Here is a 24,431-nt window from a genome sequence, read left to right on the forward strand (position 1 = left end):
AGTTGAAAAATATTTTCAGAAATAAAAATGAGTGTTTGTACACAAACGACGACTAACTGAAACTACATTTCACATTGACGAAACCAACTGCAATTGTAGCGAAAATCTGCTTCGTTTTCACCCGTTAGCTAAGATCATAAATTAGCTTTCTGTCTTCGCTCTCTCGACTTTTTTTTTTTCACACAAAAATACCCTGATGTTAAAACAAACAAAAAAAGGTAACGCGCATCCAAAGATTTGTGAAACCAAAACTAAGCATTTACAAAAATGAAAAACCCAACCCCTACTTAAAAGTATGAAACATTTTAATCCGGTTGATTGTGCCGCTCCTTCTGGTGTCCTCGTTGTGGCCAGCAGGAGGCACTATAATATTGTACACTCATACGGACAACAAATGAAGAAGAGGCTCCTGCTGCTCTGTAAAATGCTGCGATATTTTCTCATTCTTTGTAGAGGACAAAGAACAGATCCCCGTGAGTAGCGACGTGACTGCCCTCTTTGTGGAATCCAAAAATAAAGTCAAAATACTTGAAATGTCTCGAAGAATCTCCGAATTTCAGCCCATGAAACCTGTCAGCCAATCAAGTAGCGGACGGAAACGAAACGGTCGAGGAGGTATGTTGTGATATAATCAAGTCGTACTGTTTTTGTTGAATTTGAAGGCGTTTTTTTTTTCTTATCAGTGATCTCGCCCCAAAAAGAACTTTCCGCAAAAGCACTCCCCCGAAAAGTGACATTTGCCAAGGCAAAGCTATGTAGTGGTTTAACATACACAAAGCGTTTGGTTTGCCAGTAAACTGCAGCTGGGATTGGCAGCCAACGGCTTTGGGCCTCCTTTTGGATCAAATGCTCAATACGGGCCAAACTGTGAAAGCAAGTTAGGCGGGGCGGGGCGGGGCGCCGCTGCACTTTTGTCCCTGGAAGAATGGAGAATATTCTCGCACATTGTGACAATCAAAAGTTGGCAAGTGGGACTCAATTGGTCGAGTCCAAGGACCACGTCGCCGCGGAGGTTGAAGAAGAAAAGAAAGAGGAGGAGCAGCCCGGACGGACGGCGCGGGGGTCCCGAGACCAAGGTGAGATGATTTGCTTTGCTTTGGCTGGCGAGCGAGACGAGTTCAACGGCGCGTTTGCTCCCAATTGCTGCTTATGACGACATTGCGCAGTTGCCGCTCACCGGAGAGGCCGCCGGCACCTTCGTCGTCGTCGCCGCACTCGCTGGGGGGGCGGGCGAGGGGGCGGACGTCGACATCGAGCCCCTCCGTGACGTCCCCGCGCCTGCAGGGGGTGGCGGTGAGTCACGTGGCCGGCAGTGTGCGCAAGCTTATTTCGGGGGTCGCTCAGGCGCTCTCCGAGCCACCACACGGCAAGTGCGAGTGAGGCGGCCGCCCGCCCGCCCGCCCGCCCGCCGCCGTCTCTCAGACAGACAGACAGGAAGGCAGGCAGGCAGGCAGGCAAAACGTCGCATGAAACTTGCCATGGTTTTTACCAGCAAATAGCGCAAATGTGCGTGCAAGTCACGTGGACGCGTTTGTCTCGGCGGGCCTCAAAGAAATCTGCTATTATTGCAACAGTTACGTAAAAGGATGAGATTATCGATACGTGGATTAATGAGCGCCCAATGGCGGCTCAGCCAAGCCCCTCCCACCCGCCACCCATCCCCCATCCCACTGGCCGCCTGCCCTCCAAAATAAACACGAGTCCACACACACCACAGTTGACTTGTTCGAGTTTCCTCTTTATTTGACTACTTGTTTGTTTGTTTGTTTGTTTGTTTGTTTTTGCATGATTTTCCCTTTTTTTGCTAGCGGATGCGAAGACCGGACCAACAAAACATCGCCGTCGTCATCATGAGAGTGGAAATGACTGCAGAGGAACAAACAGTGGCAGGATGTGCTTTTACAAAATAAGACAAAGAATCAAATCAGCTTGTTTTTGTTTGGTTTCTTTTTTTGATTTTTTTTTTTTTTTTTTTTTTCATCATCATCATCATCATCATCATGTCCACGACACAACAGTCTAAACACTCAACACACAGCTGGAGACATTGCAGTGTTGTTGGGGGAGGCGAGAGTGGGGGGGGGGGCAGTCTCAGGGGCGGTCTATTTACTGGAGCAGTCTATGTACTGGAGTCCAATCTACTTGGATGGACATTGGGGAGGGAGGGGGGACTACAAAGCATAACGGCTGTCAATATAAAACTAACAGTCTTTTTTTCTTCTTCTTTTTATGTATTTTTATCCACCAATCGGCTCAGTACACACGTTGGGGGGGGGTGGAATGCGTTTTTTTTTTCTCTACCTTTGCATTTCTCTTGTAGACAATATAAAATGTAACAGATAAGCAGAGGAACTGGAATAAGGGGCGGGGGGAGTGGTGGTGGTAGTGGAGGGCGGCGGGGGGTGGGGGTTGAATTATTGCTTTCCGAGTATTTCTTATATTTTGATTGGTTTGTCATCGACATGAACTCTCCCGGCGGCTCGCTCTTTGTCACCATGGCGACCTGTTAACACGTGATAACTCCTTTTAGGTGGGGGTGGCAATAAATGAGGATTTGGGTGGTTGGGAGTGAGGGGGCGCTCAGAGCTCCTTGCTCAGCCAATCCCGGGAAGTTCTAATCCTCTTTGTGTGGCCTCACGCGCTTCCCGCCTTTTTGTCTGGTGAATGATAACAGAAGACAGTCAAAAGGGGTGCAAAACCAAGAGACCATTTATCAGAAGAACAACAATAATGCCGCCGGCGTGATTGCGTGTGAAACAAACGCCGTCATCAACATTTGCCCGGTTTTGGTGGTCAACATGTGATTTGACTACATCTGACTCGAAAAGTCTCCAAAAGTCATTTGCAACTCCTGTGCCTTGCCACATCAGTGTGTGCGTGCGTGCGTGCGCGTGTGTGTTGTGAGAGATCCGAAACATTTTGGAGGAATTTCCACCAGTTTCAAACCAAAAAGAGTACTGTACGGTTCTCTCATTTTTTGCAATGTATCTATTTTCAGAGCTGGGCATTTGACATAAAATGTGCGCGCTCCATTTATGGCCTTGAGCCGGGCTACCCTTCGGCCGTCCGTTTTGTCCGGCCGGACCAAATAGTAATCACCCAGAGGCCAGTCCGACCCTCATTTCCAACGGGCTTCCGTTAGCGTAAAGGAAAGACTCGCCGCGGGCGGCATGGACTAAATGCGTCTCTTTTTTGTTTTATGTACCTTTCAGGACCTCGGAACCCTCGCCGCATTTACAGGAGACGCGTCTTTTCCGGCCGGTGAGGCTTCCATTCCACGGTGAGTGGCGGTGGGTGGTGAAAATAGACGATTAGTACATAGACGGAGAAAAATGGGCTATGTCTATGCTTAGTCCGACTATTTTTGGAAGTTTCCCGTCTATCGTTTATTGCCAACAAAATGGGCGTCTGTCATAGGCGGAATGCCCAGCTCTGTATAGTTTGAACTTTGTGGTGGAAGCCCGTTACTACAGAAGCGTATTGATACGACGCCAGGAAAAAACAAACAAAACAAAAAAGACACGTTGTAACGTGATGAGGTTTTGGTTTTAAGGTTACAAATTTCATGTTGCAATGTACACCAACGTGCCACTGCCAAGTTGGAGTCAACATTTTAGGCTGGCGAACTCATTGGAACGTACCTGCAAATACCTTTTGAGTCTACTTGCCGAAGCAGACGTAAGAACAAAGCCATAAAAATGACTAATAAACATTGTTTACTTCACTTTCAAACCTATTTCTACAACATAGTCCAAATGCTCCACAAAAATAGCATTTTTTTTTTTTTTTTTTTCATTTGCGCAAGTCAATACCCCGCGGCGTTATGGGAAAATGTTTTATTACGTTCGAACGTATTTGCAAGTACGTTGTCATGAGTTTGCCGGTCGAAAATGTTGACACCCACATTGGTAGCGCCGCGCTTCCGGAGTAACTTTGGCTCCACATTCAGCTCAACAAACACAAAAGTCATTCTAACGTTTTCTTTTTGAATAGAAACACTTGGCCCTTTTTTATTTCTTTTCGTGTAACTCGTAACGTTGACTTAAGACTAGGGATGTACCGATTAGTCGAAAATGGATTTTAATTGGATTCGTCCCGATTAATCGATTCCATAATTTGAAAAATCGACTTGATTAAATTCATTCAAATGATGTCTTGAAACGTTTTTTCATTCCAGATACATAGCACATTTTGAATGCGTCGGATCAAATGATGCGCTTGCGCCAAACGTCGTTGCGTATTACGTTTGTGGATGCTGCAGAACCACAATAGCGCAAAGAGACAAGCATGGTAGCAATTTTTAAAAAACTCAAATCGAATCAAAAATCAGGAACTGATCATCAAATCGATTCGGGGCTTGAGTGAATCGTTACATCCCTACTTAAGACTTGAGCGCTACACGTCAGTGACCGACCTGAACCAGGAGGAATGGCTTCATGCTAAATTGTGCTAAAGTTGATTACATTATAACGTGATAATCAAGTAGTTGTTGTTGTTGCTTTTTTCCCTGGTGTGGTAGCAATACACTTCTGTATCAGTCCGCCAAGTGACAAAGAAAAAAAAAAAAAAACAACCTCCAATGTCATCATTGGACTACAGCGTTTTGAAGTGTGAAATGATGCCAAACTTTGTTGTCTGTCCGTCAAACGTTGTCCGTCTGTCTGGCTCACCCTCATCGTTGCAAAGCAGGCCGTGCGGAACAGGAAAACATTGCGCGATCCCACAATTTGGCAAATAATCCGTGACACAAGGGGAAAAAAAAATCCACAATGCAGTCAAACTGGCAAAAGTGAAGCGCGATATAACGCCGGGACGACGGTGCACTTTTTGCAAGGCTTCTGTTTGGCGGTGTGCCGCGAGATCTTTGGAATGTCAGATATGCGCCTTTGCTCGATGACGCTTGCCGATCAAAAGTGTGCCTGCGGCGCAAGGAGAGCTCAACTAGCGTTGGGCTCATCGTTTGAACTAGCGTAGTCATCCACACACAAACTTCAAAGTGTGAACAGCGAGGATCTTGACAGCCCGTTGACACCGTGTGCTAAGCTAACATGTGTACAGTGTATCGGCCTTTCAACTATTCACTTTGGCCTTCGGGCGGACGCTCAGGCCAGCTGTCTGTGCGACGCGACGCCGCGCTAACTGGTGTATCGGCCGTGAAACTTCAAAACGTTTTCCTCGTGTTTGTGTGTGTCTTTGGGTGGGCCCGCCTTGCTAGCAGTCTGTGCTAAACTAAATAGTGTACCGGCCCTGAAACTTACATAGCAATGTGACAAGAGTTCCCCTAAATGACAGTGCGTCACATGGCCGAGTGCCGCCACTTCAACGTGAGGAGAATGCAACAAGAATTTGGAAAATCAGATGATAGCATAGGCTTCGGACGGAAGTTTTTCCAGCGGAGAGGGTTTTTGTGTGATAGTCACTGATATGGAAATCTGGGCCAAAAAAAACAAAAAACACCTTCAAATTCAAGTAAACTAGTCAAAGGAGGTTTAGGGCTAGGCGATTAGTGATGACGATGAATTCCAGCTCGATCCTGATGATCGGCTGCGAGCATATTGACACGCGGTTCAAACATGACGGAAACGTGCGCGACAACAGGCAGTCAGTCGACCTTTTCCTGTTCCACTTTGCGTGCGTCGCAGACAGGATTTTTGTTGTTGTTGTTGTTGTTCTGATCTGGAAAAGACTAAAATAGGACTTTGGGTTGTAATGTTGGCCACCACACCACCGTCGTGACATGGCTCTCCTTTGCTTTTCGAGTACGAGCCTCTCTCGTAAGGCAGCCAACGCTGTCCTCTGCTGGTTGGAGTTAGACACTGCACCCTATCGCACCTTAATACGTGCTCATCCTTTGTTTTGGGGGGGGGGGGGGGGGGGCGGATGAAGAAAAGAAAAAAACATGGATGGCGGACACTTGTCACATTGCTACTTTTCATTTGTACATCTTTGGATGGCCCAGTCAAGCCAGCTCTCCGCGATAAGCTAATTTGCGTATCGGCCTTTAAAAGAGAAGCGTTTCACTTGATTCACTTTTGGCTAGCCCAGTCGGGCCGGTTTTCTGTGCTAAGCTAACTGGTGCGTGCGTGTGTGTTCTGTCTGTGCCACCGGGCTAGCCCGTTAGCAGGTGGAGGCGGCGGCGGCGGCGGCGGCATGGCGGCCGTTGAGCGCGCCGCGGCACAGCTCGCGCTCAAATTGGTCAGCGGCGGCTGACATCACGCTGCGGACGATGGCCACGGCCACATGACGGAGCTCTCTCTTCCTCACCTCCTCCTCATCCTCATCTTGCTCCCCTTCCTCCTCCCCCCTCAGCTCATCGCTAATGTTTGTTAGCGCCGGCGGCGGTCTGTCGTTAGCATCTCCTTCCCGGCTGTGCTTCTGACGGGAGTCCCGGGGGTGGCGTAGTAACTCACCGCTGTTCACAGGTGGCGCCGTGGTGTTGATGACCTTGGCATTGGTCTCCTCCTTGGCTCCGCCCAGCTCCTTGCTCTTCTTCACAGGGCTGCTGTTGTTCTTCTCGTCGTCCTCTTGGTGATTGTGGGTGTCGTCCTCAGCGGTGCCGTTCTGGCAGCCGTTCTCGCCATTGGTGACGGCAGCGCGGCCCGGCGTCTTCCGCGCCTCGGGCTCAGCTTCTTGCCGCCGGACGCCCTCGTCGTCGGTTTCTCCTTTGTCGTCTCGGCCGTCTCCTTTGTCGTCTCGGCCGTCTCCTTTGTCGTCTCGGCCGTCTCCTTTGTCGTCTCGGCCCTCTCCTTTGTCGTCTCGGCCGTCTCCTTTGTCGTCTCGGCCGTCTCCTTTGTCGTCTCCTTGAATGTCTCCTTGACCGTCGCCTCCCTCGGCGGTGGCAGCGGCCTCCTCTTCATCCTCCTTGGCGGCGTCGCCCATGTCCACGCTGGTGGACTTGCCTTTGCGCAGGATGAAGTTCTTGAGGGAGACGGCCCGGCCGAAGTGGGAACGCTTGGCCTTGGCGGACTTTCCGTCTTTGCCGTCCTCAGCCGCGCCGTCCTCGCCTGTAGCGCACAAAGCATATTCAAGACCGCCCCCTGCTTGCAAACAAGTGAAGTTCCAAAAGGCCGCTCGTATCTCGAGTTGCGCTTTGTCACTTTTCTGTCGTTACGATCGTTGTTGTGTAGGGATTGACGTCACGTTTTCCGGGAAAAAACGAATTCGGTGGAAGTCAACTGAGACACCGTCCAAATGGAAGCCATCCTTCCCTACCGCACTTATTCAACTACTTCAACCGAAGCATCGCAGCTTCAAGGTTTTCACCGCATCGGCTACAAACTAGAAATGATCTTTGGCCATCCCCAAAGGCCTCCATTTTTCAGGACGCTGGCACTCGGTTAGTACGCTTAGCACTTGCTTTTTGGAGCTTCTAAGAAGAGTTTGAGCCTGCCAAATTTGAATGGCAAGTATATCAAATTGTCAGCTCATCAGCAAGCCCTGCAGAGACCTGACGACAATCCTGATCATTGGAATGAATCAGGGGTCCGTCCCCGAGGAGGGGGGAAAGGCGTAAAGCAAGCCTGCGGGATCCGCGAGGACCCGAGTGCGACGGCCCTGGCTCAGAGGAAAAGCACACTTGACAACGGTCAGCTGAAAAAGAACCTGCTCGACAACTGGAGATGTCAACTTTGAGTGGAGAAAGGGCTTTCACCTCATTTCCCTCATAGGGATTAATACGTAGCTCTCTGTCTTTGGTGGGAGGAGCATCCGAATGGTTGAAGTATTCACTCTGCTCGGACAAAGGTCATTTTAGCTCTCGATCGGTCGGCTTGCTTGTTTCGACGATCGACCACCGCGACAAAGACCAAAGCCTGTCTCGAGCGCGAGTGGCATTCAATTGTTATCTTAACGTAGAGCCCCAAGCAAGCCAAGGCCAAATCAAGGCCGCCGGACTCGGATGCTAGCGTCCGCGCCTCCGGCGAGCACAACCTGGCCAACGCTTGAATAATCTGACGCTCACTTGGGTACTTGCTTGGATTGCTTTAGGATTAGCCAGAGCTGGGATAGGAGAGCTTGTTTTGTCCGGTCACCTAGCGATAGCCGGCGTTACCTTTAGGTCGGATTCGGATTTCGGCTGGCTCGCGTTGAGTTAGCTTGTGCTTTGTTCGCTTGGGTAGCGTTGCCTTCGATTGTTTTGCTTTGTTTTTTTTAGGTAGGGTAGGGTAGGGTTCGGTTGCTTTATGATCTTTGATTCATCCCAGAGGAAATTGTGCAAATGTTCTGCTCCTCCCACACGCGCAAGTTCATCGTTAGAAAGGACATGATCAGAAATCACAAAAATCCTCCCAAAACTTTGAGCTGTTTTGTGGAACTGGATTTCTAAAAAAAAACAAAGTTAAAGAAACGAACTAAGAGAGGAAAAGAAGTGACATTTAATTGAACCGGGCTCTCATTGAAATTTCAGCTGAGCTGTTGACTATTTAATTTGGGGGAGCTATGAATTTGACCCAAATCCCCTGGTCACGCTCAAAGTTGAAAAGGCTTCTGACCTGAGGCGGCGGCGGCGGCGGCGGCGGCGGCGGCGGCGTCATCTTCGCCACCGGGGTGGCACTCTGTGTTTGCACGTTTGGACTTTGGGATGACACGCTTCTTAAAGGAGGTCCAGATCTCATTGGCGTGCTGCGTGACGGTGGCTCCCCCGGTGGCCTTCTCGTCCTCGCTTCCCTCCGTCTTCTCCTCGCCTCCGTCGGCCTTGTCCTCCTCGCCGCCCCCCTCGGCCTTGGCCTCCTCGGCACCTTCGTCCGCATCTCGCGCCTCCTCCGGCTTGTCGGCCGAGTCTTTGTCGGAGCTCTTGGTCTTGCCGCTGATGCCCACCATGGACGGGTCCCTCTTGAGGCCCTGGAATGTCCAGGAGCGCTTGAGCTTCCACCTCTTCTGGCCCGACTCCTTGGAGTCCAACGTGGAGGAGTCTCCGCCTCCTTCTCCGTCGCCGCCGTCTTCAGCGGCGCCGCCGCCGCCGCCGCTGCTCCTCTTGTGTGTTTTCTGAGCCATGAGTTTCTTGAAAGAGTGCCAGCGCTTCATGTGCTTGGTGGTGGTCGAGGAAGACGAGGAGGCCTTCTGATCCGTCTCCGCCTCCGCTCCTCCTTCCGCCCCCGCCACTTCCTCAGCGGCCGAGTCTGCGGTGGCGTTGAGTGCTTCGGGATCCTCCAGGCGGTCCAGGGACTTGGAGCGGACCTTGACTTGGTTGGGAGGTTCCAGGGTGTTGTTGCCCTCCTTTTTTTCCGTGCTCCGGTGGGAGAAGATCTTGGCCACCGGCTTCCTGATCAGATCTCGAACTGAAGACTTGGGTTCTTTGCACTTCTTCTCGTCCTCCTTCTCTCCATTTTCCAGCGCTTTCTCTGCGGTGGCCTCGCCCTCGCTACCTCCTTCTGCTCCCGCCTCAGCTGCCGCCGGCTCATCTCCGTTTTTCTCTCGGTCTCTCTCTGTCCCCTCTGCGGCGGCGTTCTCCTCCGACCCGGCTCCTGCGGTGGCGCTGGCCTCTTTCTTTTTTCGTCCCGACATCACCTTACCCAGCCCGCTCTTGTTCAGGAAGGAGTCCAGGAAGGAGGTCTTGTGCTCGTGGTTCTCCGAGCCCTGGGGGGGCGCCGCCTCGCCGCTGAGCGCTGCGGCCTCCTCGTTGGCACTTTCCGCCGCCTCTACCGGCGTGTCGTTATCGACGGTCTCTTTGGTCGGGACGACCTCGCTGTTGACCGCAGTGCCATCTTTGTCCACCGCCTCGCTGTTAATAGTTTCGGAGTTCTGGGTGGATTGTTCCGCCTCTGTCTGCTTGCTCTCCGGAGTCTTCCCATCTTCCTGGACCGCCGGTGCCGCGCTGGCTTCCGTTGCCGCCATTTCCCAATGTGGAAACAAGCTGCAACTCCCAAAAAAGGTTGTTGCCTCCTTCCTTCCTTCCTTCCTTCCTTCCTTCCTTCCTTCCTTCGTTCGCTGGCCTTCTGCCCTCTCCTCTTCCTCGCGCTCTCTAGTGATTGGTTCCTCCCGTTAGATGGCGCTCTCAGCTCATGGAAAGCAGGGTGGAAAAGAGTGGCGTGGAGGGTAGATACTCAGCATCCTACTAATCCTCTTGACACCTGTGGAGGACAAGGTGGCCAAGCGTTAGCTTCAATGAGTTACCAGAGAACTGGAGTAACGAGTGAGAAGCGTGTCTGGCGCTAAACACAAGACTTGAAGCACACATGAGTCATGGCAGCAACGAACGTGAGGCGGTGCGGCGGAGGGTAGGAGCCGGCGAGCGCACGTCGACGACACCCACCGTTGACGGACACGGAGATACGCGCGTGGGCAGATCGACGCTGCGCGTGGGCAGATCGACGCTGCGCGTGGGCAGATCGACGCTACGCAGGCGGCGCAGTCAGAGAGCGGGAGAGGCGTGAAGACGAACGTGACATCACCAGACTCGCTGCCGGAGACTCCTTCTGACTCAGTGGATGTCACACTTGCAGAACCGGAGTGGCCGTCTCACCTGTCTCACTCCCTTTTAAGTCAGTCAGTCAGTGATCGGAAAGGATTCGGTTTCACCGGCTACGCTTGCAACGGACACGTTTATTCGGATCAAGCGGCCCGATTGGAATAAAACCGCCTCGTGCGCACGCCTCATTTGGAATATTCGGATCCGATCAAGCCCATTCCGATCAAGATTTGATTCGGAATGAGAGCGGGGCCCTTGACGTCGATTGTACATCCGATCGGCGCGCGTGACTTTTAGGAACGAAGCGTCTTTGCCGCGCACGTCTGTGACGTCAGTGTACACGTTCGTGTACAATGCAATGCAAGTCAATCCTGCTTTTGCGTTCCAGCAAACGTTTGCAGCGACTGCATTTGCCGGGCGGCCGGCTGACGCCAAAGAAGCGTTTGGGCCGAGTCAAAGCGCCGGCTTGTCTTTCCCCCTTGGAATGAAAGGAAATGCCGGCAATGCCTTTTCAGTGGGAAAATGTTCCCAACATTACACTTGATCGAAACAAAACATCTTGTCGAATAGGATTCGGGATTGGGGACCAGGCGTTTCCAGGGAAAATGGAGGGAGGGAGGGAGGCATGGATCAAAGCCTTTTGGAGACTGCGCTTCTTCTGCTCGTGTGCTCGCGTGACGCTTTTTTGGGGGCGGACCCGTAAAAGACATTTTTGCTGTTGCTCCGTCAAACGGGCTTCGGTGGCTCAGGTTTTTGGGCGACCGTTCTTTTGGAATGGGGATGAGCGCAGCTCTAGCAACGATTTGAAAGCCAATGGCAGGCGACGCAGCTTTTGGGGGTCGGGGGTGGGGGGCGGCTTTCCGCTCGCAAGGGACGCGTCTACTAAATGTCGCCTTTCACAGCCAAACTGGAATTGGAAAAAAACGGACGGCACACGTCTTTCAGCCATGTCTTCTTGACTTTTTGCCGGCGGCTCCGCTTGCCAAATGAAACGATGACGTTGACGATGGTCAACTCAAATAAACGCTGATAAAATGGCCGCCTCGGCGCAACTTGCCGTGTCTTCTCTTCGCCGGGTTGACTCGTGTCCAGCAAATTGGACGGGCTGAAAAGCAGTCCCTTGGATCAACGTGTCATGTCGTCGAGTCAAATTGGCTTTGAGGCCCAAAGTTTGCAAAAAGACATTGAGCCATTTGTGCGTGTCAATGTGAGCTCGTGAGAGAGCGCGCAGGTTTGTGTGCTGTGTGGGTGAAGGTGCGTGCGGATTTGAGCTATTTTCTTTTCAAGCAGAATGAAAAGCCTGCAGCGTTTGGCGAGCCCCCCCCCCCCCACACACACACACACACATACACACACGTGCACCAAATGTGTCCGACAAAAACAAGTCTCCAGACGGAACATTTTCTGGCTCCTTGCTGTCATTGGTACCAATTGTCCCGCGACGTGCCCCAGCGTCAATGTGACTTGGATGTTTTGCCACAAGAGGCTTTGGGGCTGAGATGGCACCACGAGGACGAGGATGAGGATGAGGAAGAGGAAGGGGGGCGCCACGTCACACCGATGAAGAGGACAAAATGGAGGGAGGACGAGGAGGGAGCGTGACGACCAGTGCCAGCGTTTGTCTTTTTCCTCGTCTGTCTGGCTCGTCCTCCTTGCCTGCCTGGCTGCCCTTTTTTCACCCCCACCCCACCCCCCGTCCCCCATCTGCATGGCTCGGCTATTGTGTTTTTTTCACCCTCTTCCTGCCTTCATCTTCCTCATTTTTCTTCCTATTGCTCTCTGCTTCCTGCCGCCGCTCGCTTGACTTGCTTTATATTCTCCTCCATCTTTGTCTCGCCATCATCATCATCATCATCATCATCATCATCTCACCGTCTTAGTTACATTCCCAGAAGGGGAATACATTGTAATCGTCATCATACTACCCCAATGTTATGTAAGTCGTAGAGAATCATATCTAAGTGCAGGCAGCTGTGTGGTTCACTTGCGAGCGCGAGCACCCCGGTTGACCACACGCGGCTGCCGTGTCCTTGAGCAAGGCACCGATACCCCCGACTGTGCTTAAGCAGTCCCCTGCCCCCAGTTTGGTGTTCATATTACAAGTCAATTAATGCAGAGCTCACATTGTGTGCGGACATGACCCCCCCCCCCCCCCCCCAAAAAAAAAGAGCGTCTTCATCGCTTGAAATTTCCAACGTGCCCGCTGGCTGTCGCGAGAGTGAAAGGCGCATGTGGTGCAGGCGCAGGCATCGTGGTGGACTTGGCTTGTGGAACGGCAGTATTTCATTAATTCGAACATTTGAACGATTTTTGGAACGGGGATGAACTCAACAGAATGCCAGTGGAGTGCTTTAAAATGTGGTAATTTGCGATTTTTTTTAAACATTTTTGGAATGAGGTGAACAGTGTGACGTTTAAATGGCCTGACGTTTAACGATCATTTGAGTCACGTGTGTCTTCCCACCTGACCGATGACAACGACGTCACACGCATGCACGCACAGCCGTGCAGGCGTGGGCGCATTTTTGCCTGTTTTGTGCCGGCATTGCCGCGAGACGTCCGTCTTGACATCGGAGCGAGTTCACGTCACGCACCTGCCATGATGATCATGAGCGTCTTCATAAGAATGAGCTCATCTAGTCGCTGATCACTGACTGACTGCTGCTCTTTACAAGTCTGATTTGCATAGGGCAATTACTCGCTAACGACAGCTGTGTCATTCAAGGTGAAGTTTGGCAAATGGATGGTGTGCGTTTGAGGCGAATAAAAAGCTGCGGCCGGCTGCCGGCGTCAGGCGGCGGGAGGGCGCTCGCGCCGGGACGTTCCGGGACGATGAAGCGAACACGCCCCCCCCTCAAAAGGGAGACGGCGGCGGCTGAAGTAGACCGCAACCGTCTCACGAGCGTCACATCCATTTTTTTCCCCCCTTGCTGACTTCAAAGTGAGCCAAAAGGAAAATAGCCGTAACCAAAACGGCAACGGTAGGCCTTCTTAAGACTTAAAAAAACCCAAAAAAAACCCATCTTTCTTCCAAGTCGAACTAGCTTCAAGCGGGCATTTGTAGGATTATTTTCTTTTCTAATCCAGTCGGGCGCACCCGAGTCCGTTGGGCCTAAAACGTCGGCCGATTTCCTGTCCATTTTTGGCGATGACTTGTTGCGCCTTTTTTGGGTGGGTCCATCACGATCGACGGACGACACGTCGCGATGACCAAATTTCCAGTTGCTAAGTCAGACTGGCTTGGGAATTGTTTCCCAGCCCAGTGGGGTGCAAGTGAACCAAGTGAGACGCTTCGAGGCAAGACGTCCTGCGTCTTTTCTGTCTACTCACAATAATCACGTCTCCCAAGATCCACGTTTCCTAGTCAAACTGCCTTCTTTTTATTCTGGTTGGGCCAAGGGTATTTTCGTCAACAAAAACTGGCGCTAAAAGTCAATAGAAAAATCATCAACCACTGAAATTACATTTTTTTTCCGTTTACTAAAACTAAGTAGTTATAGCCCAAATGTCCTTTGTTTTCTCATCTTTGGCAATTAATTGAATACATCATCCTTTTGGGTTGTCATTTCCAATGCATTTATTTCGCTGTCAGCTGGAAGCACGACGCCCGTGGCCGGAAAGAGGACATTGGGAAAGTCGTCTTGGAGTCATGGGGTGTCGCACAGAAGCTACGTCGTTTAGCAGCAGCCAATTAAAATGCGCCGCAGGATGACAGCAGCCTCGGCGACGAATTTGCGTGTTTGACTTTTGGCTCGAAAACACAGCGCTAGGTGAGAAGGGCTTGCCTCTTTTGGTTCATAGATGAAACACAGTTGATCGGCTATTTTTCTTCACTTTTTACTGCACAATGCTTACCATGGTGTTTTTATTTGTTTTTAATCTTCTACACGAGCAATAGAGAACGTTTTTCTAAAATGAAAACTAATAGTACCATTTTTGAGCATTTTTAAGCTTTTTGAAAAATCCAGAACTAATAATAACGAACTCAAATGAAAATTCCCAGACTACAATTAACCCCGTTGCACAAAGCCAATGGAACCATAAATGGTCCCTTCAAACCACAATGGCAGCTCTGCTACAAAATTTGGCTATGGCTTCTTGAGCTTTTTCGGGGGCGGGGGGTTACTCATGATAGACATGTCGACCAAATGTCCTGTTGCTATGTCAAACTGTCTGTAGGGGCTGAATTTTGAAACTAACTTGTGTCCTCATTCTCGTTAGGATTTACAGACCATACATCAGACGCAGCTAAGCTATGCTAGTGGAAAGTACAACACCACAGCTGATCAGCTGCCGATTTGAAGGTAAAAAAAAAACATGTTTGTTTACAGGACTTCTCACCTTGATGCTAATTTTTGACATTTGATAATTTGCTTGAGAGTAATTTGTTGTTGTTGTTGTTGCTGTTGTTGTTGTCGTTGTCGTTGAGCAGCTTAGCGCCGACTCTGCACGCCCCCCCTCCCCCCTCACAGAACACTCGGGCCCTTTTAGCGCGCCGGCTTTAGCACGTCGCTAATCCGACGTCAGGAGAGCAGCCAATTGAAAGGGGATTGACGTCCCCGACCGTTTTTGGATCTGGGTTGCTAACCGGCCGCTTCAGTGAACCTCCGCGGCTCTACCGCTAGCCTCGGCAGACGCTAACATTAAGTCTGCGATGACCCAGTTGATTGATTCATTAGCAACGGGGCTGGCTGGCTGTCACGGTGATGACATCATCATCTTCCTTTTCCTACGCTTTCCGTATATTCATGTTCATCATCAGCTTTAGTTTTGAAAGTGCGCCAGCCTCTACTGCTCCTTTTCTTTCCCCCCTTAGTGCAGCGTTACAGTAAAGCCAATCTGACGTCAGATGTCACTTTGTGCTCCTTTCGAGCAACTTCCAGCACTTAAAACAAATCTCACACAGTGCATCTTGAAACAAGTCGCGTGCAGTTCTCCTTGAGAGCAAAATCCCATGCAAATGCACAGCACAGCGCTGCTGTGAAAGACAGATTTCATGCCTTCGCGGTGAATCTCCCGAAGAGGGTGACACGGCGCTGCTTTTTCAGCCCATCCTGACCTGGCCTTTCCAAACAAACAAATCTCACATGCTGCACTCGTAAAAGCGATCCCACGTCAAACAGGTTTTCCAGCCAATGTCCCGTCGTCCGGCCGGCCGCCACGACAGAGAGCAACAATGAAATCTCACCTCAAATGTCACATAGTTGTCCTTGAAAACAAAAGTCTCCCATCGGAAAAACGAAACAAAAGCCCTCTGTCATAAAGTCAGGATAGCGTTGTTGTTGTTGTTGTTGTTTAGTGGGTGTGGCGTTGAAGAAAGCAGTCACGTGCTTCACGGGACACATTTCATTTCTGAAGGTAACAAAAAGATTTTGAGCTCTGAAAAAAGAAACTGGGCGGAAGCTTACTTCCAAATATTCATTTGTGTATTTAAAGACAATGTCTATTTGCGTGCTCCTCCATATTGAGGAAATTCAGGGATGGGCAACTTCAATGCTGGAGGGGGCCACCATTTTTCAACAGTGCTACTCTGGGGGAGGGGAGGGGAGGGGAGGGGAGGGGGGATTGGGGTTTGGTGGTCACGCACACACTTCCGAAACCGATGTAGTACAAAAATGCCACTGAAATGCGTGCGCTTCATGTTTCCATTTTCATGCGTGCGTTTTTCCAACGGAAGAAATCCACATGAGCCAAAAAGCAGAATTGCAGCCAGAGTGCGGTCGTGGGCCGCCAGCTGCCCATCCCTGATGAAATTCACGGCAAATTGATCAGTCAGCTGTCTAGTTGAACCCAAAAGTGTCAAAGATATTTGGAATATTTCTTTCAGCTGTTGAATGTGATTTTTGCTCCTGAAGCTCAGCGTCGCCGGCCGGCGCATCAGGCCTGCAAGACGACCGATTGTTTGTTTTCCATCCGGCGTTTAACCATCACTTTTCATCGGCAACTTTTCTTCTCGGACGGTTCCTCCCACCGGTGGACTAACTCATTCGCTAAATACAATTTTGAGCCACGGAAAAATGTCAAATACCCAAAGCTTCAGATTTCAAATTCCGTTTGAAAGACGAACAAAGTGAAATCAAAGCCGATTGTCACTGAGAGCCACGTTGAAGCTCCTTTCCAACAAATGTCCTGTCATTTCTCCCCGGGTGAACCTTTTGCGGGCAGCGGGCCACCACCTTGACCTCTGACCTTTGTCCTGAGTGTGTCGCTGCCTAAAGCAGCTTAACCTCTGAAGATGTTGACGAGCTGAGTAGGTACACACTCGCCGTTGAAGTTGGGACCAATCCGGCAACAGGATCAGCGTGCGGGACGACGACGACGACAACAACAACAACAACAACAAGGCACGCACGCACGCACGCACGCACGCACGCACGCAGCTAGAGGAAACACGACCACTCTGTAGTCCTGTTGGACGAAAAATGAATCTTGGTGGTAATTACAACCACTTCAAACAAGCCCAAATGTTTTTTTTTTTTTTGGGTGTGCGCGCGCTTTGACTTGAGCGATTTTGCTTGGTGCAAAGGAACTTATTTACACTTATTATAGTTTTTACGCGTGAACATTTTCTTGTTTTGTAGCCCAAAATAAGTGAATCATCGGGATTTCAGTTCGGACTAAAATAATGGCTGGATGAATAATGGATTCATCTTTTGTTCATCATAATCGAGCAGCCCTTGTGCTTTAAAGTGAAATACAGCCCAACTCGACTTAATCGATGCACTCCACCGGATTTTCGCAAAGTTCACGGCACGTTTGCATCGGGCACACTTTGAGCAATGTATTTAGTGATTGTTTTTTCCTTCCACTAGGGGGAGCCCACATACCACACTGACAACCACTGAGTGAATGTTCAGCTGTCAGGAAACGAACGACAGTTGCTCGTTTGAGCCGTTGTATTATTGCGGGCCCGGCTGGCCGCGCAATCTCATTGGCTGGTAGGAGACCCTTTCAAATGAGCAAAAATAACGTCGCCGGGACTGGGAAATGCCGCCAAGGCGGTGCAACGCTGAGTACAGATGTTGGATAAAAACGACAAACCCCCAGAAAACACCATATGCGCACAAGACAGACAGACGGATATGCTGTTCATTGAGACGTCGCGGTTCATCACTACGCCACTAGCATCGGTCGTTCTTTGCAGAGGATAAAGAAGACATGCCTGCGCGTATTGCCCATGTGTTCTAGCGACAGATATGTCTTGCTTAGAGGGTCTCAACGCCGACAGAGAGATGCTAATTGTTGGCGCGGACGTAGGGAGTTTCCCGTTGTATGCTAGTATTCAGCTAGCAGCGGCTTTGTGCTCGTCTTGAAATGAACACTTTTTGGAAGCAACGGATGATATTGACACATGCCAGACGCGGCCGCTCAACTCCGTGACACAAATGCGTTAGCCGTCCCCACCCGCCGCAGCTCTCGCTAGCGTAGCGGCCCGCCGGGCTGCGCGCACGGACGCGACCAAATCGAATTTGAGGTTTTTATTGGAATCAAACTGCTCATCACGCTCACGTGAAACGCTATATAAAAAAAGGGGGCCCACGAGCTAGCAAAAAGGAGTAAAAAAAAAAAAAAAAAACTACGATAAAATTGCAGACGTGTAAAATTGAAGTGAAAGACTGACACGTTCAAAGTGACTAAATGGCACAAGTGGAAGTCACAAAAAAAGCAAAGGATTGTTTTGCTGCCACATTTGGGGGGAAAAAACCCTTCACAATATATGATTAAAAAAAAATGGAACTTGACATGTTCAAACATCAAATATGTCACGTTAAAATGCGCAACACGGACAAAATCACACGTGCGACACATTTGAAACACAACACCATTCCATTTGAAATGCGCAGCACGAGTGTCAAGATGGCCGCCAGCTGAAGTTGGATGGCAAATGCTTGAAAGCAAAAAGGTTGCTTCTGCGACCGCGCCATCTTGCGGACGAGCCTCAGATTGCGCCGTGACGCCAACGACCCGAAAGCAAGAACAACGCCGACATAACAACTTGAGATGTCATCGCTCATCGAGTAGCGCTACCTCCACTGCTTTTCGACTATCAAACACAATAACGACAAATTGTGCACTTCTTTGCCACGCGGGTGACCATTTGCCGACGTGCCAAAGTGGCGCGTTGTAGCGCCAACTACAGGCCTTCGAGTACCGAAACCTGCTGCGTCCGATACTTGCCCCCATCCTCCATAAAAGCGACAGTAAGCCACTTGGCGCACCTGTGCGAGCGTCGGAAAATGGAGCGCCGGTGCCCGGTGCCCGCCGCGGATGAGTCGTTGAGTAACGAGCTAAGCTGTCCAAAAGGAACTTGCTGACGACTAACTAGCTAAGTCGCTAAGTGACTGAGCGGGGGCTGTCTGCTTGAACAGAGGCCCCTTCATGGTCTCCACGCTCCTTTTGACGGACACAGAGCGTCTTTTCTCTGCCGTCATGTGCGCCTCCGGCGGCGTCAGCCACTTTCCCGGGGCGGGGGGGGGGGGCTCTTTTGTCCGCCATCTCCCGTCCGAGCACCCGCCGCGGCTTCTCTTGCCTCTGATTGGCTCAGGCCGGCCTGTCAATCACCGGCAAGATCGCGCTTGCCTTTGTGCGACTTTTCATTGGCGGCAACAAAAGAGTCAACAACCGCACCGAGAAACGTCAGGTGGGAAATGCGTGGCGGGCCGTCCGCATTCTCGCGGGTGCCACTCATAGTAATCTCCCCAAATTATACTCGAGTAAAGGTACCGCTGCTTTCAAATGACAGGACTCAAGTCCAAGTCAAAGGTAGTCCTCCAAAGAACCACCTGTAGCAGCATTCCGTGAAAGTCTTTTTTTTGTTTTGTTTTTTGATGTCAGGGCGGCGGGGGGGGGGAGAAGAAAAAAAAAGAAAGGAAAAAAAGCCCTCCCAATAATAAGGCCCAATGTTCCCAGAAGGCGCCACGCGTCTGGACGTCAGCCGCATTTGGGTTCGGTGGTCCCAATGGCTCGGTTTTGGCCAACTTTTACGGGGTGACAACTTTTCACATCCAAACGGGAAAGCGTCCCGCTCAAACGCGATCCCAGTGGGCACGCAAATTTTGCCGAGCGGCAAAAAGCACCCGTCGGCAGACCGCCGGGCCGACGGCAGCGGTAGCGCGCGCACCAGTGGCTCCAAGTCACGCTAGCCGAGCCGAGTGTTCTTGCTAGTACGGCTACAACTTGTTGTTGTCGCACTTTGCGCCATCAGCGGTTTTACAAGTTTGGATTTGAGTGGAATCCTCTTTTGGAAAAGGGCACCGGGAATGTTTGCTGCGAGTTGCGCCATTCGTAGTACCGCTAGCAGCGCTTGATGTCAAACGGGCGGCCGCAGCGGCGGTAGTCCAAGACGTGGCAACACGCCTCCGACTTGTCGTCGTCCAGCTCCACACCTTTCAGGGAAGTAGTCGTTGGAGTCGGACTTTGCAGTAGCGCTGCTCGTAGTGCTACTAAAAGTAGCCATACTGCTGCGGCTTGTAGTTTGACTTGAAATTCTCCTTTTTGGAGTCATCGCTTCTCGGAGCTTTCAAACCAGTAGTAGTACTTTGGAAATAATACTAGCCATGTGGCAATCGTACTAGTAATAGTAGTACAAGGGAGTAGCGGGCGCAGTCGTGCCCTTGCCCGTCCTGGCATCGGCCGGACACAAACTCGGCTGCGCTGTGTTTGTTTGCGCACGCGCCGTCCGGTGGCGTTGCCCGGTGGCGTCTTTGGCGATGTGACCTTTCGGTCGCCGCGGCAACGGCCCACGCAGCATCCTCCTCCTCCTCCTCCTCCTCCTCCTCATTGCTTTTTCCATGAATTTTCCTCCACATTCTCATCTTTGTCATCATCATTTCCTCGGAATCTGGCTCATCACATTGTCCTTGGTCATCCTCACGCGTCCGTGCGTTCTGTCATCCTGGCCAGCGCCAAAGTGTTTTCCAAGAATGTTCCAAATTGCCAATGGGCGCCCAAGTCCCAAATGGCCGGCAGCTTCCTTCAGCTCTTCTTCATCTCGCCCAAATGGGACCTTCAGCCCAACAATGAAGGCAACCTTGGCTAAAAAGCACGCCAGTCTGCTCCAGCCCGCCAGTGGCTTAGGCAAACTCAAAACAAAACGCAAAACAACTCCGCCTTTTTTTTATTTGCAAAAGCTCGAGTTCCCGCCGAGGAGCGCAACCTTTCTCACTTTTTTTCCTTTTTGTTTTTTCGCTTAGGACGAGCAAGCCACCGGCGAGGTCAGCGTTGCCAAACGCACGTTGGCGCGAGAGCAACTTTCGGAGGTAGGTGGTCCAAACGCGACGCTGCCTTGAGGCGCGAGTTGAATTCATGGCTTGAGCGTGCCCGTAACTCAAATCACTCCCATCTCCAAGCGTCTTTCCCATTGCAACGAATGCAAATGCCTTTCATATGGAAAAAACCCCCCACAACAATCGTCTAAATGTGCCCTACGGAAACCATTTAGTCTTTTCTTTTTTCGAGTGAGGAAACCATCACTCAATAATATTAGTCTTTATAAAAGCATCATGAAATGTTGCAATGAAACACTTAAAGCAAAGTCAACCCAAACATTTTTTATGTCCTATGCAAGCCCACTCGCTTTCTGATCAATATTGCCTTTGTGGAATAAGAGTTAATCCAGCCGTTTTCAGCCGTCTCCGGGGGCGGCCGTTTTGTCGCTTCGGTCGACCGAAAATGACATCGCAACTGCTCAGGTAACAACCGATCACGGCTCAGATTCAGAAAACAGGTCAGCCGTAATTGGCCGCTGTGAGCGGAGATGGCTAAAAACGAGAGCCTTTTGCTGCTTAACTTTTATTCCGCAAACGCAAAATGAATCCGAATGCCGTGTTTCAACTAGTGGGCCTGCTGGGAACGTATTCTTGAAAAAAAGATGTTAGGCTTGACTTTCACTTTCACAAAAAATGAAGCCTTTTTTGGGTCACAGCTCCTCCTTCACACGTGTTGCTCATTCTGCCATGCGCACCTTGGCCACCTGGGGGCAGCGTACAGCTGGACAGAGACATTGCGCCGGGGGCTGGCTCGGCCCTCCTCTCAGCTTCTCAGTACGGCGCTCATAGGAGATGCTCCTCACAGAGCATAAAGAAGATGTATCATATTGTTTGTCCGCATGCGTTGCAGCACCGTTTGAGTTCAAGTATCTGACGTTCAGAGTAACGACGCCGCCGCGTCGATGCTAATAGTTAGCCTTTGAAGTTGCATGAAGCTAACGGAGGCTACGTGGTAGCTTTCTAAAGCCAGGGTGCAGTTGTCTTTGTCTTGTTGTTAGTTTGCCAGTAATCAACTTGGCTGCCATGTCACGGTGCCCACTTGATGTTGCGCAACACTACAGCAGAAAAAAAACAAAACAAGGGAAAAGCATTTAGTGGGGATTCTTTTGCGGGCGGACCCCACATGTTTAGAGCAACCTATTTACTCCTCCTTCCTTGTTTTCTTTACTCCCTTTGTCAAATGTGTTTTTGGTGCACTCCCCAAGTGGCAGTTTTGGGTGGGGGGGGGGTCATGCTGGAGACAGCAGGTGCTCCAGTCCCACTGAAGAGAGAAAAAAACGAATTTGCATTTCCAACAACCCCCCCCCACACACACACACACACACAGTCTCCTCTCCTCCATTTTGGGGGTGCAGCAAACTTGTAACATGGCGACCGGGGATGCATTTTCACCACACGATGCAGCCTTCGCTCCCAAAACAACCCAAAGCAAAAGATTCCCTTCAACACATGTTGGCAAAGGAACAAAAATCTGCGAGTACATCATTGAGAAAAAAAAAAAGTTTATAAAACAGCAGGAAAAGCCTTTTTTTCCCTCCCAAACTGAAACTCAACTCATTTCAGCACAGTTGCTTGACAGCAAGATGCCAGGAGGTTGGCGCTAAAAGTAAGACGCTGGCGCCCTGAGATACGAGGGCCTTGACTTAGGCCGCCTTTGAGATACGAGCCGCCGCGATACAACGTCCATCCGCTCACATTGCAGTGGCGGCACCGAGGCAGCTGGTGGCGCCATGGAGTGCTTGGCCGTCCGCGCAAGAAGAAGAAGAAGAAGAAGAAGGACGGACAAGACATGACTGACAAAATGGCCTTTGAATTGATTTGGTTTGAAGACGTCCGCCGCTGGCACGGCAGTCAAATGTGGCCAACAGACGCCATTCATTGACGCAAAATTGGTTCTTGTGTGGGGGGCGTCACCTCAATGTTTCCTTCTTCTGGAAATGTCCAATTGTGCAACCCATGTCCACGTTCGAAGGCCAAAAAGTCAAAGGCGCGCGCTGGACTTTTGTGCCGACATGTTTTGCGGATGACGGCAAAAGTTTGTCCAACTTGGGATGATTTGCATTTTGCGTCTCAACGGACGAGCGAAACGATTCGACGCTTGGATTGCTTTGCTCCAAAACGCACAATAGGTTCACTTTGCACAAAGTAGTCCGTCCAAAATCCGCAAACTCGCTAAATGGCAAAGGCCGTCGTAGCAAGCGGGATTGGCGATTAGCAATGCCACCGTGGGGGGGGGGGGGGGGGGTGCAAATGGCCTTCTCTTTGGGGCGCCATGAAGACTTGTGACGCTACAAATATTCACCCAAACAATATTATTCATATAAAAAGAAAAAAAAAACCCACATACGAGTGATGAGGGGTGGGTGACGGGGCGCTAAATGGGCGGGAAGTGGCTTTGGGGGATGGGGGGGCTCCCAGTGAATTTCTCATTGAACAAAACAAGTGAAGCGCCAAATTGCCAACAAGCAGCCTCCTTGTCTGGCCTGCGCGTGCACGTGCGCGTGCGCGTGCAGCTCAAGTCCAGCAAATGGCATTCAAATTTCATTCCAAATTTCCATCATTTGGGCATAGAAAATGGCTGAGTAACACCCCCCCCCTCCCAAATTGCCCCCCAACCCCCACCGCGCTCCCTTCTGTCTGTCTGTGCGCGTGCACGCTGTTATTCTGGCTTCAGCTTTTTTGCATTTTCTCGCCGCGGCGTGCGTGCGTGCGTGCGGGCGGGCTGGCGGGCGGGCGGACGGACGGACGAGGGATTATGCCGCCGCCGCCTCGTGCACGCGCGCACATGTATGAGCGACGAGCGACGCACACGTGCGCTGCAAGATCGGCGCCGTTCCAAAAATCCAAGCAATCGTCATCCTTGTACACACACGACGACGCTCATCTCGGGCCAAACGTGGCCAGACAAAAAGCGCCCCTGCCCGTCGCCCCACCACCGATTGATTGTGGCCCTCCGCCGCACCGAAGCCACCCCCCAAAAAAACCCAAATGTGCGCGTTGATCTGCTTTGTGGCCCCGGAGGAGGTCCTGGAGAAGGGGGAGGACCTGTAGCCTCACCTGCCCGGGTGAGGGGGGCGGGTGATAGGGAGGGGAGGGGAGGGGTCGCCAGAAAGATGACCGAATGAAAAGAAAAGCCACAAACTCACCTGCTTCCGTGCGTGCGTGCGTGTAAATCCGCTCGCTCGCTCGCTCGCTAATAAGCAGCTTGTTGTGTGTTGGACTGCCAAAGACGCCAGCGGCGCCAAATCTGCCCAGACGTCCTCCTCGCTCGCTCTCTCTCTCTCTCTCTCTCTCTCTCTCTCTGTCTTACGCTCTCATTCGCTCGCTCGCTCGCTCGCTCCCTCTCTTTCTCCCCCCTCCTTCGTCTGTGCCCCCCCCCTCCCCTCCTGCCTTCATGTGTCTCTCAATGGGCGCGAGGGGTCGCACAGCAGGACGTGGGCAAGTCCCACCCGTGCACGCGCACTCGCTGCCCTGGTTGCTCCTAGCAACCATGAAGACCACTAGAGGCCCCGCCCCTCAACAATTTGAACGTTATGTCCATATGGACGATGGGGGGGGTGTAGTAATCTCCTCCGTCGTTCCCGCTAAAAATAAACAAGAAGAAGAATTTGTCTGGAGACGACAATGTGTCGGCCCCTCGTCCACCCCCCCCGGGCCCCCTCGCTCACCCCCCCCCACTGTGGCTTCTCCATTGACGCCATTGTTTGTGCGTGTGCACGCGCGAACAATAGGAGCAAAGCATCGGGCTGACTAAGAAA

The 24,431-nt window shown here is 51.1% G+C and overlaps 2 protein-coding genes and 1 long non-coding RNA gene across 8 annotated transcripts in view; 2 read left to right on the forward strand and 1 right to left on the reverse strand.

Annotated features, from left to right (window-relative positions):
• The window catches only part of LOC147144244 (Golgi-pH regulating cation channel), an 18,477-nt gene extending 12,602 nt beyond the window's left edge, over window positions 1-5,875 (forward strand). Inside the window, exon 21 of the transcript XR_015087532.1 lies at window positions 454-5,875. The gene's annotated coding sequence lies outside the window, so the exon portion shown is untranslated. The remainder of the gene's footprint in view (window positions 1-453) is intronic.
• Window positions 1,150-24,431, forward strand: part of LOC147144245 (uncharacterized) — a 36,388-nt gene continuing 13,106 nt past the window's right edge. Inside the window, exons 1-5 of one of the 5 annotated variants that reach the window (XR_015087534.1) lie at window positions 1,150-1,293; window positions 3,213-3,280; window positions 14,627-14,709; window positions 16,571-16,749; window positions 20,599-20,664. This is a non-coding gene — a long non-coding RNA (uncharacterized LOC147144245). Of the gene's footprint in view, window positions 1,294-3,212; window positions 3,281-13,140; window positions 13,387-14,626; window positions 14,710-16,570; window positions 16,750-17,217; window positions 19,238-20,598; window positions 21,841-24,431 lie in introns of those variants that run through there. The other 4 variants (XR_015087535.1, XR_015087536.1, XR_015087537.1 and 1 more) reach the window with 4 other exon arrangements.
• Window positions 1,718-24,007, reverse strand: LOC147144246 (uncharacterized). 2 transcript variants are annotated; one of them, XM_086036343.1, is made up of 5 exons: window positions 23,820-24,007; window positions 21,369-21,728; window positions 8,490-10,067; window positions 6,411-7,004; window positions 1,718-2,657 (listed from the first exon to the last, which is right to left on the reverse strand). In XM_086036343.1, the coding sequence occupies exons 3-5, from the start codon at window positions 9,829-9,831 to the stop codon at window positions 2,635-2,637; spliced, it is 1,959 nt and encodes a 652-aa protein (XP_085892469.1). In that variant the 5' UTR covers window positions 9,832-10,067; window positions 21,369-21,728; window positions 23,820-24,007; the 3' UTR covers window positions 1,718-2,634. The 2 variants fall into 2 exon arrangements, with proteins under 2 accessions (XP_085892469.1, XP_085892468.1); XM_086036342.1 differs by lacking the exon at window positions 21,369-21,728.

Source organism: Filicampus tigris, chromosome 7 (genome assembly GCF_054856515.1).
Source record: "Filicampus tigris isolate MCC_2025a chromosome 7, RoL_Ftig_1.0, whole genome shotgun sequence".
In the NCBI taxonomy this organism is placed as follows: domain Eukaryota; kingdom Metazoa; phylum Chordata; class Actinopteri; order Syngnathiformes; family Syngnathidae; genus Filicampus; species Filicampus tigris.